The sequence below is a fragment of the Lepus europaeus genome, chromosome 6, assembly GCF_033115175.1.
Source record: "Lepus europaeus isolate LE1 chromosome 6, mLepTim1.pri, whole genome shotgun sequence".
Classification (NCBI taxonomy): Eukaryota; Metazoa; Chordata; class Mammalia; order Lagomorpha; family Leporidae; genus Lepus; species Lepus europaeus.
The window spans coordinates 2,328,594-2,344,487 of NC_084832.1; the positions used below are offsets into that span (position 1 = coordinate 2,328,594).

A 15,894-nucleotide genomic window follows, 5' to 3' on the forward strand; every position below is an offset into this window, starting at 1 on the left:
TGTGCCACATCCTACTGCCCCCACACCCCTCACCGCCGTGTCTCCAAGCAAGCAATGCCACTTGGGTTCCGGCGCATTTTCTAGAATCGCACATAAACAGGATCACACAGTATTCACTTCTTCTGGCTCCTTGTGCTCACTGTAAGTTTTTTTTTAAAAGGTTTTATTTATTTATTTTGAAAGGTAGATTTATAGAGAGAGGGAGAAACAGAGAGAGGTCTTCCATCTGCTGGTTCACTCCCCACATGGCTGCAACGGCCAGAGCTGAGCCGATCTGAAGCCAGGAGCTTCTTCCAGGTCTCCCATGCGGGTGCAGGGGCCCAAGGGCTTGGGCCATCTTCTACTGCTTTCCCAGGCCATGGCAGAGAGCTGGATGGGAAGTGGAGCAGCCGGGACTTGAACTGGCGCCCATATGGGATGCTGGCACCGCAGGCGGAGGGTTAATCCAGGGCGCCACAGCGCCGGCCCCGCTGGCTGTAGTTTTGAGATTCGTCCTCTCCATGCTGGACAGGCAGCCCTCACGTGACCACAGCCCCAGATTCCCTGGATGCAAAGCTCGTGTCGTGTCTGCAGTGTGTGGCTGCGACAAGCGGAGCTGCTGCCAGCACCCGCGCACAGGGCTGCTCTGATGCGGCATTTCCGTTTTCTGGGGCACACACCTCGAGGTGGAATGGCTGAAACGGGTGGTCGGTGTCTGGTTCTTATATTAAGAAACTGGCAAATGGCTCTCAGGAGCCGCTGGACAATTCTGCTTCCTTCATGTACTCGCCAGCGTTGGAAATGATCACCACATCTCTCCATCGTACCTCACTGTGGTCTTTTAAAAATACGTACTTATTTGAAAGTCAGAGTTACACAGAGAGAAGGAGAGGCAGAGAGAGAGAGAGAGAGAGAGAGAGAGAGAGAGAGAGGTCTTCCATCTGCTGGTTCACTCCCCAACTGGCTGCAACGGCTGGAGCTGCACCAGTCTGAAGCCAGGAGCCAGGAGCTTCTTCCAGGTCTCCCACACAGGTGCAGGGACCTAAGGACCTGGGTCATCTTCTACTGCTTTCCCAGGCCACAGCAGAGAGCTGGGTCAGAAGTGGAGCAGCTGGGTCTTGAACCGGCGCCCATAGGGGATGCCAGCACCGCAGGAGACAGCTTTACCCCACTGTGGTCCTGATCTACACTTCCCTGACGACTGGTAAGGTTGGGCTTGTCATCACTCATTTATCTGCACTGTCTATGTTCTCCGACTCTGCCCACTGTTTAAACCATCTACCCCCTTTTCTAGATTGGGTTGAGTCCTTATTATCACGTTTTGAGAGCTTTTTTGCATTCTGGACCCCAGAGCTGGACCGCACGTGCAGTTTGCAAGGCTCTCCTTTCAGTCGATGGCCGGTCTCCCTCCTCCTAACAGTGTCTTTCAAAGAACAGAGAGCTTTCCCTCTCATGAAGCCCAGCATCAGCTCTTTCAGGGTCAGCTGTTGTCATCCTACCTAAGAAGTCTTCCTCTGGTTCACAGTCCCAAATGTCCCCTCCCACAAGATTCACAGTTTTCCATTTGGATCTGTGGTTCACTCGGAATTGATTTTTGTGTGCCGTACGAGGTGTTGGCTGAAAATGCAGACCGGGAGTTGACCTGGCCCCGTTTGCTGATCACGACGCCCTGCGGGTGACCTGCCCCTGCGCCCGCCGTGTGGACAGGCAGCTGTCTGCGCGCGTGGGGCTATTTCTGGACTGTGTCCTGCCCTCTTGATCTATTTCTGTCTCCACCTCGGGCTGCCGCAGTTACTGGAGCTGCAGAAGAGGCCTGGAAACCAAGTCCTCCAACTTTCTCCCCCCTTTTCACACTTGTGTCGGCTATTCTGGGTCCTCGGCTTTTCCTGTAAATTTAGAAACATCTGTCAATTTCTACCTCCCCCTGCCAAAAATACATTCTTGGATTTTGATTGTGATTCTGTTGAATCCAAGGATCAGCATGGAGAGAACTAACATCTTAACCATGGCAAGACTTCTGACCCAGAATGCTTTGCGTCTCCATGTATGAAGAGATAACATTAACATTCCTCGGTGTCGCTGGTTCTCTGGTGGAGAGCGCACAGGCCTTTCCCACCTTGCATTAGATTTATCCATAAGCATTGCACTTTTCTTTCTTTTTTGTTATTTTAAATGGTATTTTTAATTTAAGTTGCTGACCATTTGGTGCCAAGTATGAGGAAATACAACAGATTTTTGTGGATCAATGTTTTCTCCCGCAAGCCTGTTAAACTCACTTACTCGTTCCCGTGGCTGCTTTGCAGACCACGTCCTGTTTTCTCCCATGGTCCCCGATCAAGCAGTCTTGCTTTTTCCTTTCCAATCCAGACACCTGCGGCTTCTTTCTCCTCTGCCTGGACCAACTCAGATTCCAGCACAAGGCCGAACAGAACGGGCAGCGCCGGCTCCCCTGGTGTGCTCCTGACCTTGGGGGAGGCTCGCGGCCTCTCGCCCCGGGCTGGATGAGGCCGGTAGGTTTTCAGGGGCCCCTTTGCTTTCTCCCCCCGGCTTGGGGCGAGTTTCTGTCCATGCTGTGGCTTTCATTGTCCTGTGTGTCGACATTCTGCATCGTGTCCACTGGTTTTCAGATGTCAAACCACCCTGGTTTGTCCTGGGACAACTTCCTCTGGCTACCTTTCACGCAGCGCTCATTCTGACTTGCCACAGTGTGTGTTTGTGCTAAGATGTATTTATTTATTTATTTATTTGAGAGGTAGAGTTACAGAGAGAGAGAGACAGAGAGAGAGGTCTTCCATCCGCTGGTTCACTCCCCAAATGGACACAACAGCTGGAGCTGTGCCGATCTGAAGCCAGAGCCAGGAGCTTCTTCTGGGTCTCCCACGCGGGTGCAGGGGCCCAAGGACTTGGGCTGTCTTCTACTGCTTTCCCAGGCCATAGCAGAGAGCTGGATCGGAAGAGGAGCAGCCGGGACTTGAACTGTCATCCTTATGGGGTACCGGTGCTGCAGGCGGAGGCTTAGCCCACCATGCCACGGCGCCGGCCCCTGCCACGTTTTCAGGGTTACAGCTATGTTCGTGAGGGTCATTCTCCTGGGCCACAGCCTCACTTGTATGATGACTGTGTCGCGTTTTGTTTTCAGGATGATGCTGACCTCAGAGGTGGAGCTGGGATGCACTGACGTCATTTTCACTGTTCTAGAAGACTCTGTGTAGAATTCTGGCATTGCTTGTCCTTAAGTGTTTGGCAGAATTCACCGTAGAAGTTCCCCGTGCTGGCTACGGGTTTCTCCCTGGGGTTTCTGGGGAGTCAGCACCTCCCGGGAAGGGTCCCTTCCACCCGAGTCGGAGGGCACATCGGGGCAGGGGTGTCACATCCTCCCACCCTTCGGCAGCTGCGCAGGCCATGACCCCTCACCAAGGCCTCTCTCTCCCTCCCCTCCCACCGGCCACCGTCAGCTTTACTGGTTTGGGTTTTGTTGGTTTTCCCGAACAATCTTGTTCCCACGTCTCTGGTTTCCACTCTGTCTTTGGTGGTCTCTCTCCTGCTACTTGCTGTGAGCCTGAGTTGCCTGTGTTCTCGTTTCCCACGGTGGAAGCTGCACTACAGACAGGTCAGTGTCTGCGGGTTGAGTCCCGTCTGCCCCCACAGGACGCCAACAGCCGCTCTGCAGAGCCACCGCCGGCCCGCCGACAGGCAGCTCCTGGGCCGTGCTCCCGGGGACCGCGCTGCTCAGAGACAGGAAGTGAAACCACTCAGAGACCGGAAGTGAACCGCTCAGAGACCGGAAGTGAACGTGTGTGCTGCGGACCGCAGCGCTCAGAGACCGGAAGTGAACCGCTCAGAGACCGGAAGTGAAACCACTCAGAGACCGGAAGTGAACGTGTGTGCTGCTTTAATCACTGCTCCAGTTACAGCGGACAAGCCACACTTGTGCTCAGCGTGAAGCGCCAATCAGCTCAGCTGCGCTGCCAGCCCCTTAAGCATTTTGTTTTGAAATTTGTATTAACAGTAATCATACACATTGCTGGGATACACTGTGATGATTCCGTACGTGTACCCATTGCGCACTGATCAGATCAGACCACTGACGCCTCCCTCGCCTGGGCCTTACGTTACCGGTGGGGCCCCCAGCGCCTCGCTGGCCGCCCATGGAGTTCTAGAAGGCGTCCCTTCTCTCCACAGCACCTGCTGGCCAAGCTCTTCTACCCCTTGTCCCCATCACCACCTCACCAGCTTCCGGTCATCGCTCCCACCTCTGAGCAAGAACACGTGTCCGTCTCCCTGCGCCTGCTGACCACACTCAGCGTGATGTCTCCAGTCCCATCCACGTTGCTGCAAATGGCACGTTTCACCCTTTGTACGGCTCAGTCACAAGCATCCACTGCACAGGGAGGCCCCCGTCCCCATCGTCTGCACGTGGAGCCCCTCCCCGTCCCCATCGTCTGCACGTGGAGCCCTTCCCCCGTCCCCATCATCTGCACCTGGAGCCCCTCCCCCATCCCCATCATCTGCACCTGGAGCCCCTCCCCATCCCCATCATCTGCACGTGGAGCCCCTCCCCCGTCTCCATCATCTGCACATGGAGCCCCCCCCCCCCCGCCCGCCCCGTCTCCATCATCTGGGGGCTGACATTTCTTGGCTATGTGAGCGGTGCAAGAATCTCTCTGCTCTAATGATCGCATGCCCTTGCACGTACAGCCAGCAGCGGGGCTGCTGCATCCAGTGGTGGCTCTATTTTTAGTTGTTTCAGGAATCTTCATCCTGTTTCCCACAGCGGCTGTGCTGACGCCAAGTGTCCCCTCCTCCACTCGCTGGCGAGCTCTCGCTGTGTCTTGACTTTCTGATACAAGCAGTCTAACGGGGAGAGAGGACGTGAGCTTTGATGGCTGGCGGTGCTGAGCAGGTCCTCACATACCTGTTGGCCGTCTGTGTGGCTTCTGAGAGACATCTATTGCAATCACTTGCCATTTAATTGGATTCTTTGGGGTTTGCGTTGAGTTGAGCTTCTTGTACGTTCTGAATATCAATTTCTCGTCCAATGAAGAGCATAAATATTTTCTCCCACTGTCTCGCCTCTCTGTTGGATGCCGCAACGGCGTTTTGTTCCTTTTGTCACTTATGGAGAGCACCCAAAGGACCCTCAGTTCTGGTCCCTTGTCACATCAAAGTGTGGTCTCTGTGCCACTCTCTGCCGGGTGACCCTTTGCCGTAAGTCTGTGAAGAATGTGACCTTGTGCTATTTATAGACAAAACGAAAATGCACTGACCACCGACAGCAAGGACAGGAAGTTGCTTCCATCGGGAAGACTGGCGGCCAGGGCCAGGAACTCCTGACGCCTGGGGTCTCGGCGGGCTCCCCGGGGCCACAGACGGGGGCGCTGCGCAGGCTCCTCGGGGCTACGGAAGGAGCATCGGGCGGGCTCCTGGCCCCCAGGACCACAGTGACATTCAGGAGAAGCAAGGGCGTGGGGCCGGTTCCCGAGTGCAGGCGGCCTCTCCCTCCCCCTGCACGGCCCTCCACAGAGGCCCGGGACTTTGGCCAGCGTCACCCAGCACCCCTGGAATGACAGGGTCCATCACTTGGAGTGTGCTCAGAAAGCAACAGGCTTGTTGAGAAAATCCGAGTTCCCGAGAAAAGACCCCTGGAAGTTTTGCGATAGACTTAAAAGCGTCTCCCGAACTTAAACTACTTTGCCGGCAGGAAATTGGTGGGCAAGCGCCTTAGCATGGACACGTGGTGTTGGCCCTGAGAACCGAGGGAGACATCAACAAATAACCCAGAACAGAACCATCTCCAAGAAGGCGTTGCTAACAAAATCAGCCTGTCCCAACCGACTTCGCGGCAAGAAACCACGCAAATCCCAAACAAACCTGCAGCTGTGCGTTCCCACGTTAGCCCAAAGCAAGTTCCCAGAAACCGGAAGAGGCTCGGTGTTTGACGGACACGTCTGGGGGTTCTGGATCACATGTGGCTTCCTTAGAGAAAAGGTGGGACCCGCACCGGCTCCTCAGTGTGTGGCGATGAACTCACGCACAAAATACCAAACCACCAGAAAACCGGAGCGCTTTCAACACTGAACAGAAAAATCGAGATGGGAAGTGGCATCTGGCACTCTAAGTAACACAAGGCTCCAGTTCCCAAACAGATTCAATCATTCCAGCCCGGGCCAGCGCGTGGCACAGGTGAGCTGCCATCTGGGGTGCCCGCATCCCGTCCTGGAGTGTCAGCTCAGGTCCCCATCCAGCTCCCTGCTAATGCGCCTGGCAGGCACAGAGAATGGCCCGAGCGCTGGGCCCTGCCTCCCAGTGAGTGGGAGACCAGGAGAGAGCTCAGGCTCCTGGCTTCATCCTGGCCCAGCCCCAGCCACTGAGGCCATGTGGGGAGTGAACTGGCAGATGGAGAGTCTCTCCCTCTCCCTCCCCCTCTCCCTCTCCCCTCCCTCTCCCTCTCCCTCTCCCTCTCCCTCTCCATCTCCCTCTCTCATCTCCCATCTCCCATCTCCCATCTCCAGCACTGTACCTTTCAAATGAATAAATAAATCTTTAAAAAATTATTTATTGGGGCCAGTGCCTGATGTAGCAGGTAAAGCTGCCACCCACAGGGCTGACATCCCACATGGGCTCCAGTTCAAGTCCTGGCTGCTCCACTTCCGATCCAGCTCTCTGCTGTGGCCTGGGAAGGCAGTAGAAGATGGCCCAAGTCCTTGGCCCCTGCTCCCATGTGGGAGACCCAGAGGAAGCTCCAGGCTCCTGGTTTCAGATTCATCTCAGCCCTGGCTGTTGCAGCCATCTGGGGAGTGAACCAGTGGGTGGAAGACCTCTCTCTCTCTCTCTCTCTCCCTCTGCCTCCACCCCTCTGTAACTCTGCCTTTCAAATAAACAAACACATCTTTTTAAAAAAATTATTTCTTGAAAACTCCCTCCAGAACATCAGAGAGAAGAAGAAACATGAAGGCCCGCGTCATCTTTAACAAACCCGGACGGCACCTGAGCCCCAGGCCTCCAGGTACGGTCAGGACCCAGGCAAGGTGAGAGGCAGCAGCGAGATGCAGGCCCCGCCGCACCCGGCCACCCCGGCTGGAGTCTGAGGCAGATTCTAGAAGGGAAGCAGAGGCCCAGCACTTGGGGTGCACAGGCATGGACAAGGGCCAAAGGTCAAGGGTCAAGAGTGGCAGGGAAACCTGCGCTACCGAGGCACAGGACAAGCAGCTGTCTCTGGACAGACTGACAGCCGCACAAGGAGAGAGCCCGACAGCCCCGCCTCTGGGCAGCACCTGCCCGCCCCTCGGTGCGCCCCGACCCTGCACCCCCGAGCCCTTCGCCAGCCTCACTCTTGAAAGGCCACTGGATAACTGAGTGGGGAATAAATTCCAAAGAGAACTCAGAGGAAAGAGAGACAGGGCAGGGGAGGAGGAGTTCCTTCAGGGCCGCAGTGAGGGGCGTCCCCAGGGAGCTGCAGAACACGGCGCAATCCAGGAGGGACAGAGACAGGGAGAGCGAGAACAAGCAGAGCTTTAGAAGGGAGAATCGCGGCCAGACGGTCCAAATGGAAAGTGAAAGAAGAGAGAGTCAAGGAGATGTGTTTTTTTGTTTTGTTTTGTTTTTTAAGATTTGTTTATTTGAAAGGCAGAGTCAGAGAGAGAGAGAGAGAGAGAGAGAAATCTTCCATCCGCTGGTTCACTCCCCAAATGGCCACAACAGCCGGAGCTGTGCTGATCTGAAGCCAGGAGCCAGGAGCCTCCTCCGGGTCTCCCACGCAGGTGCAGGGGCCCAAGGACTTGGGCCATCTTCCACTGCTTTCCCAGGCCATAGCAGAGAGCTGGATCGGAAGTGGAGCAGCCAGGACTTGAACCAGTGCCCAAATGAGATGCCGGCACTACAGGCGGCTTTACCCTCTATGCCACAGAAATGTTTTTAAAAAGCAGAACAGGGGCCAGCACTGTGGCACAGCAGGTTAAAGCCCTGGCCCATAGCCACTGCTGCCATCTGGGGAGTGAACCAGCAGATGAAGACCTCTCTCTGTCTCTACCTCTCTCAGTAACTCTTTCAAATAAATTAAAAAAAAAAAAACTTAAAAAAATTTATAAAAAGCAGAACAAATGTAAAGTGGTACAGGTGAGCCCGTGGGAGGCCACCGGAGACCCCACCAGCCGGGCACAGAGCTGCCGAGGCCACGGTCCTTGGAGCAGGGGGCACCATGTAGACCTCGCCTCTGCCGAGTCCTAACGGCACTGCCAGACACGGAAGAGAGGGGACCTGGGGAGGGCACGAGCGCATGTTTCAGGGGTGAGGGACCCAAGTGCACCAGGTGCCCTGTGTCTGAGTACACCCGCATGTCCCCTGGCTGAGGGCCGCGTGTCCCTACGTACCTGTCGTCTCTGGCCACGGTGACAAACCACACGACCTTGGCGGCACACTCAGAGAAGTCCCAAGGGGGCTCGGTGGGTACCTGCTGACCCTGGCTGGCTCGGTCCAGTGTCTGGCACAGGTGGATCCAGGACCACCCAGAAAGGGGCCACTGAGCCGTCCCCTGTGTGGCTGCGGACCACCAGCCTCCAGGCCTGGGTCTGTCCTCATGGCGGGAGGCTCTGACAGTGTGGACGCAGGCGAAGGCCCCTGGGGCCCAGGTGAGGGACAAGCACAGAGCTGCCCCGTCCTAGTCCAATAGCTCCAACAAGTCAAGGCCAGTGCAGCTTCAAGGAGTGAGGACAGGGCCTGGCGCTGTGGGGTAGTGGGTTAAGCCACACTCACAGTGCTGGCATTCCAGGTGGGAGCATAGTGTGAGTCCCGGATGCTCCACTTCTGACCCAGCTGCCTACTAAGGTACCTGGGAAAGCAGGAGGAGATGGTCCAGGTCTTTGGGTCCCTGCACCCACGTGGGAGACCTGGAAGAAGCTCCTGGCTCCTGGCTTTGGCCTGGCCCAGCCTGGTCATTGCAGCCATCTGGGGAGTGAACCAGCAGATGGACGATCTCTGTCTCTGTACCTCTGCTTTTTGAATAAATAAATAAATCTTTGAAAAAGAAAGAAAGAAGTGAGAACCCAGACGCCAGCTCTCCATGGGGAAGCTGCAGCCGGAGCCCTGGGGCCACTTCCCTCACCACCACGGCCCTGTGCACCACGTCCTCGGAGGCTGGTCTGTGCATCATTGCCCTGGGGCCGCCTCCCGGAGTCCCAGGAGCACCGCCCTCTCGGACGCCGGTGGGCACGGCTCTCCGCGGCTGTGCAGGGTGCAGGATGCCCAGCCGTCTGTAGTGCCCTTGTCTCAGCCACCTGCCCAGTCTGGGCTGGAGGCCCGCGCCCTCCTTCACCGGGAGACCACAGACACGTCCCTCGGAAGGCCCCAGAACACAGCACGTGCGTGGCTGTGCCTGGGTTTCTGCAGGCACGCAGTGGCTCACTAGCTCCACACGACAGGAACCCAGTAAACGCACCAACTACATTTTAAAGATTCGTTTATTTTGAAAGTCAGCTACAGAGAGAGAGGGAGAAAGAGAAGATCTTCCATCTGCTGGTTCACTTCCCAGATAGCCACGTGGCCAGGGCTGGGCCAGGCCAAAGACAGGCGCCAGGAGCCAGGAGCTTCTTCCACATCTCCCACGTGGGTGGCAGGAGCCCAAGAATCTGGGCCGTCTTCTGCTGCTTCCCCAGTGCATTAGCAGGGAGCTGGGTCAGGAGCGGAGCAGCCGGGACTTGAACTGGTGCCCATGTGGGATGCCGGCATTACAAGGAGCAGCTTTACCCACTATGCCACAGTGCCAGCCCGTGCCCTATTTAAACAAATGTGAATGATGGTGTTTGACGCGAGCGCTACACACGTCCATCTACAGCCGCCCCTGGTCCTCTGGGCTCAGCAACACCCCGCAGACCGGCTGAGCGCTGCCATCGGGCTCAGGAGGCACCCAAGTTCCCAGCTAATGCTACAAATACACAGGCTCCGAGAAACACTGCACAGACCCGAAGACGGAGCAAGCAGTCAGAAACACAGCCCTCGCTGTGTAGACCGAGGGCAGGGCCAGAAACGAAGCCTCGCTGTGTAGACCGAGGGCGGGGCCAGAAACGAAGCCTCGCTGTGTAGACCGAGGGCGGGGCCAGAAACGAAGCCTCGCTGTGTAGACCGAGGGCGGGGCCAGAAACGAAGCCTCGCTGTGTAGACCGAGGGCGGGGCCAGGGAGGGGTCAGAAAAGCACATGGGAAGCAGGAAGCAGGGTGGGGGTGGCCCCAGGCACAGGCAGCCGGGCCCCACTTCCCATCTGTGACTCCGGGCCTGTCTCCTGCATGAAACTTTAGACAAGTGAAACCCGAGTCCCTGGGCTCCGGCCCCGGCCTCCGGGCAGCAGCTGCCGAGACCTGGCCCTGACCAGCGGCCCTGGCTGCAACCATGGTTCCACAGCCCAGACAGCGCGTCGTTTCGGGGGAGGGGCTGCCGGCCCCCTGAGCTGTAAAAGTGCCCCCGACGTATCCTGGACCTGGGCAGCTCTGAGGTTCAAACTCTGGATTCGGGTTTCTGGACAGGGTGGGCAAAGCTTCCTCTCATGTCCTGCTCACAAAGGCCCTGGCCCCTGGCACGGCCACCCGGTGGCCCTGAACCACCCGGCTACCCCCAGCAGCCACGCCTACCAGCGGGGACCCCCAAGTCACATAGCAAACGCCAGCAGGGAGGCCAGGTCTGCCTGCCCGGAGCACCGGCAGTCCCAGGCCCTGGCGTCTCGCAGGGCACAGCTGTGCACCTGCTGCCTCCCACCTGCAGGGACAGGCGCAGGGCAGACTCCAGCTGACAGGGGATGCCAAGCCCCAGGCTCAAACATCACCGCCAGCAGCCTCACAGCTCAGCCCAGCTCTTCCCCACCGCGCCAGCATTCCACGGCCGCTGGTGGGAGAACCGTGCATGCGCACTTCCATCTACTCCGTCACCCACGGAGGGCAGTGTGTCGCTCCGGCTCCTGACACAGGAAACCCGGAGTCAGGGCCAGGAGAGAGGGCGGGAGCCCTGGCAGTGGCCTGCACCCCCTGGGGGCCCCACCCCCGGCCCCTTCCCCCACCCTGCGACCCCCCACCCCCATGCCCACCCCGCACACCACAGTCTGCTCTGTGTCTGGGTGCTTCCTCATATTGTTGGCCTCTGGCTCGTAAATTCCTGAGTGCAGGGACCACCAGTCTGCGCTGCACATAGCGGCCTGCACACAGTGGCCTGCACACAGCGGCCTGCACGTAGCGGCCTGCACGCAGCGGCCTGCACACAGCGGCCTGCACATATGGCCTGCACACAGCGGCCTGCGCGTAGCGGCCTGCACGTAGCGGCCTGCACGTAGCGGCCTGCACACAGCGGCCTGCACACAGTGGCCTGCACGTAGCGGCATGCATACAGCGGCCTGCACGCAGCGGCCTGCACGCAGCGGCCTGCACGTAGCGGCCTGCACGCAGCGGCCTGCACGCAGCGGCCTGCACGTAGCGGCCTGCACACAGCGGCCTGCACACAGCGGCCTGCACGTAGCGGCCTGCACACAGCAGCCTGCACATATGGCCTGCACACAGCGGCCTGCACATATGGCCTGCACACAGCGGCCTGCGCGTAGCGGCCTGCACGTAGCGGCCTGCACGCAGCGGCCTGCACGTAGCGGCCTGCACACAGCGGCCTGCACACAGCGGCCTGCACGTAGCGGCCTGCACGTAGCGGCCTGCACACAGCGGCCTGCACGTAGCGGCCTGCACGCAGCGGCCTGCACACAGCGGCCTGCACGTAGCGGCCTGCACACAGCGGCCTGCACACAGTGGCCTGCACACAGCGGCCTGCACGTGCAGCCGGGTGGCCTGGGCAGGCATGCTCAGGCCCCAGCACCCCCGCCAGCCACAGGGGCATCAGGAACGAGCCGGGCGTTTGTGAAGGACGCTAGTGTGGTAGCAGCGACTCTGGGCAGACACATTTTCTTAAAGAAAAGAAAAAAGCGGCTGCAGCGCTCCAGGAAGGACTCCAGGCAGTTCACCCGTATCAACAGAACGAGGGCCTGGGCCTCGGACAGCACCCGCTGCGCACAGAGCCACACCGTGAGAGGCCACCCAGGCTCTCCGCACCCCCAGGGAGCCGTGTGTGTGCAAACGTGTCCACGTGCTGGTGCGTTCCCTGTGCGTGCACTGGGCACATGCGTGACTGCGACACTGACACAAACGCTCCCGCGGCTCCAGCCGGCACTCGGCACATCTCTCTAGAGGTTCCAGATTCCAATCCTGACTCCACTTCATGGTGCACGAATCGGCCAGGGCCTGCTCTGGAACCCTGGCGGGAGGACTTTGGTGAGAAGACTCGGGGAGCCCAGCACCCCATCTGCCGGGTTCAAACAGAGCTCCCTGAAAACCCGGTCTGGAGACAGCCTGGTTTGGAACCTCGTGAGCAGTTCCTGCACGCACCCACGAGCCCGGGACAGCCGCAGGGCGCCAGGTCCCCAGGGCCAGGGGCACATTCCCAACACTGAGCGCTCCCAGCTTCGGCCCGCGGCCACGGAGACTTCAGTGCCAGAGCTGGGAATCCTGCAGCCCCCGCATCCCAAGACCGAGGAGGGGGCAAAGGCAGCACCGGTGGGGAAGCAGCCTCTTCTTGTCCCTGACCTCGGCGGATGCCTGGGGCTGCCGGAGCTACCGCTCCTTGCTCTCAGGCTTCTCCCCACCCCGCGGCTTGCGGGTTCCTTCCGCTTCTCATTCCTCCCGCACCGACGTCCTAAGGACCTGCTACTGCATGTCTTGTCTCCCCTGCACCAGCCAGCACGCAGGCGGGTGAGTACTAAGTACTGAGCATGTCGACTCGGTGCCAGTGCACCCTGCAACCAGGCGTGGGCTGAATCCCGCCCCCTGCCCCCTCCCTAAATTCACACGAAGTCCTAACCACAGCACCTGAGCACGTGGCCTCGTCTGGGAATGGGGTCACTGTAGATGCAAGCAGCCGAGACGAGGCCATGCTGGGGTGCGGCCCCGACCCAGGACCTCGGGGGTCCTGACTAGAGGATGGGCCGCGGGAGGAGTCCCGGGAAGGCGGAGGCTGGGCCGCCACCCGCCAGGGGGCTGCAGACCCTCCCCCAGCGCCTGCAGGGGAGCACCGGCGGGTCAACACCTTGACCTCCCCCAGACTGGGGGACGAAGCCCACCCCCGGGACATCCTGCAGAGTGGCGTTCCACGGATGGCGTGGCTCCAGGTCGCGTGGATCACAGGCGTGGCAGGGACACAGAAAGAACCAAGCACCCGGGTCCTTCATGGTACTGCACCTGCCGCACTCACGAGCGACGTTAAGGCAGACCCTGGGTTCCACTCATGTCTGTCATTTTCCACCCTCGGAAAAGTCTGTGTCCCGACTTCACCTCCTTGGACCACATCATCTAGCGGTGGCTAAAGCGAGGGCCGCACGACCAGGGCTTGGGAGCCCCTGCCTGCTTGGAGGAGCGACTCGCCACCACCCGCGCCGGTGCCTACGGCAGACGACCTGAGTGCCGGACCCTCGGACGCAAAGGCTGGGGACGTGCCTGGGCCCCCACTCTTCTCGCCACGGCACTACTGGCAGTGAGGCGAACACTGCTCACATTGAGTTTCCAACTCCCTCTAACTTCCCGCCCAAACAGAAACACAGCGGCCCCCCAGAGAGGACCCCAGAGCCAACGTGCCCCTTAAAGAACAATCTGGAATGCAGGCAACACTCTCCTCGCTCCCTCACCCTCTTCCCAGCTAAGAAACATATCAGGACATGTGTTCTTAATAAGAGACATGTGGCTCTCGGTTCTGTGCCGACGGCCAGTCTCAGGGCCAAGTGCAAGTCGCAAATCTGCGAGCAGGAAGCGCCAAGCGACTCGCTCTTCCCTGGCCCTGGGTCGGGGTGCGTCGGGAGGCAGCCAGGTCCCCGGAAGACCCTTCAGTCCCACGCAGAGGCTCCACCAGCTCCCGCATGCTCCTTGGCCAGGAGAGAGGTCCCGGGACCGCGCTGCCACACGGCAGGCGTGTGCATGGCGTTTGTGACTCGGTGGGCACGCAAATGCGCACGGGGGGAATGCTCATCAGGAATCGGGACCTGTAGACGCCAGGACTTTGGAGGGAGAAGACAGCCAACCTTTTACCCCCCAAAACCTACCGCTGAGCCACAGGGCACGGACCACGGCGGTGACGGAGCAGCTGGGGCCCAGGGCATTTCCACAGGACCAGAGCTGCAGAGAGCAGCAGGCGGGCGGCTGGGGCTGGGCCTCCTCTCCCCACTTCCTGTTCTAGCGATGACCCGGCTGCAAAGGTCCCTCGTCCACGCCAAGACAGCTAACGCGCTAGACACCACACGGCCTGACGGGCACGTGTCCATCGGTGCGGCCCAGGAAGTTTCTGCTTGCTGGTGGCCCGGGCCGCCTCCCCCAGAGCCTGTTCTGGGGCACTGGGCGTGCGTCTCGGTGCCGCCGACACCGCCGACACCTGTCTGTGGATCCCAGCGCCGGCTCCCCAGGGCCCTGGAGGTGACAGGCTCCTGAGCCCTTCAGAACCCAGGTGTCACTGTGACTTCCGGTTCTTTCAGAACAAGCAAGTCTGCTACTCCGCCGGCTGGCGGGCAGCTGTCGCGTCCACAATGCGTCTGCCGCCTTCAGCAATCCGTTCCAAAATCAAAAAAAAAATAAAAATAAAAACAAAAACCCGAGAGTGGTCAGCTTGCAGGATCCCTCCCTCATAAAATGGTGTGTGACCTAATTTTAAATGTGGCACCAGAACACGCGCAAACTTAGAAGAGCCAGCCTTGTACTTCTGCAAGTCGCCTAATTAACATTTTATTCTCCCCAAAGCGTCCGCCAGCCCGCGGGGGGCCAGCGGCCGCCCCTAGAAATGAGATCGCTCTGCCGAATTTCGGTGCGCCCCCGTTTCGGCAAAGCCCAGAACGCCGGGGCTAGGAAGCCTGCACGCAGGGACGGGTCGTGGGGAGAGCGCTCCTGCGGGCCCGGCCCCGGCCCCGGGCCAGCTGCTCGCCGGAGACCAACGCCAACTCGGATGCGCTCGCCGAGCCGCCCGGACCCCCGGCGCTGGAGGCGGCGTCCGCCCCGCCCCGGGATGAACCTGAACCTGAACCCCCGCAGCTCACACAAGCCGCGGGACTCACCGCGACCCGCGCCCGCAGCTGCGGGAACGCGCCGCGAATCCGCGCGGACAAAGCCACGCGAGCTCGCCCCCCGCAGGTCGCAGCCGGGGGCCGACGCCGAGCCCCCCGGGCGGCAAGAGCGCCCGAACGCCAGCGAGGAGCGGACGCCCCCGGCCCGCGCCCCCTCCCCGCCGCCCCGCACACAATGGCGCCCCCAGCTCCCGCGCCCGCCCGGTCCGCGCACAAAGGAGGGCGCGCGGGCCCCGAGCCGGCGCGCGCCAGGTGCCCCCGCGCGCATCCCGGGCGCCCGGGCCGGGCCGGGCCGGGCCGGGGCGGGCGGCGGCGCTTACTTTCTCGATGGTCCCGGGCAGCAGGCGCTCCAGCAGCCGGCACAGGACCACCCCATCCTTCAGCGACGCCTGCAGAAAGCCCTCCGGGTCCGAGATGGTTTTCTTGGGCGACTCGAGCACGCCCAGGGTGATGAGCCACGTAACGGTCTGCTCGGCCGAATTCATCGCTGCGGCGCTCCGCAGGGCGCGGGGGGGGCGCCGCGCGCGCCTTCACCTCGGAGCGGCGGCCCGGCCCGCGGCCGCCCCCGCCCCCGCCGCCTCCGCGCCCATGGAGCCCGCGCGCGGCGCCGCGGGTCCCGCTCGGCTCGCGCCCCCGCGCGCGCTCCGGCCCCGGCTCGCGGTCAGGCGCCTCCCCGGCAGCCGCGCAGGGACCCGCGGGCGCCCGGCGCCGCCCCCGCCGCCGCCCCCCGGCCGCGGCCGCCGTCGCCCGATGACATCACCGCCGGGAGAAGAAAGCCGCGGCCGCCGCCGCCCGCGCCG

At 60.5% G+C, this 15,894-nt stretch overlaps 1 protein-coding gene across 1 annotated transcript in view; it reads right to left on the reverse strand.

The window, feature by feature from the left end:
- ARHGEF7 (Rho guanine nucleotide exchange factor 7) overlaps positions 1-15,579 on the reverse strand; it is a 178,896-nt gene extending 163,317 nt beyond the window's left edge. Inside the window, exon 1 of the mRNA XM_062193930.1 lies at positions 15,415-15,579. Coding sequence (XP_062049914.1) covers positions 15,415-15,579 — 165 coding nt within the window. The remainder of the gene's footprint in view (positions 1-15,414) is intronic.
- Positions 15,580-15,894: the final 315 nt, after the last annotated feature.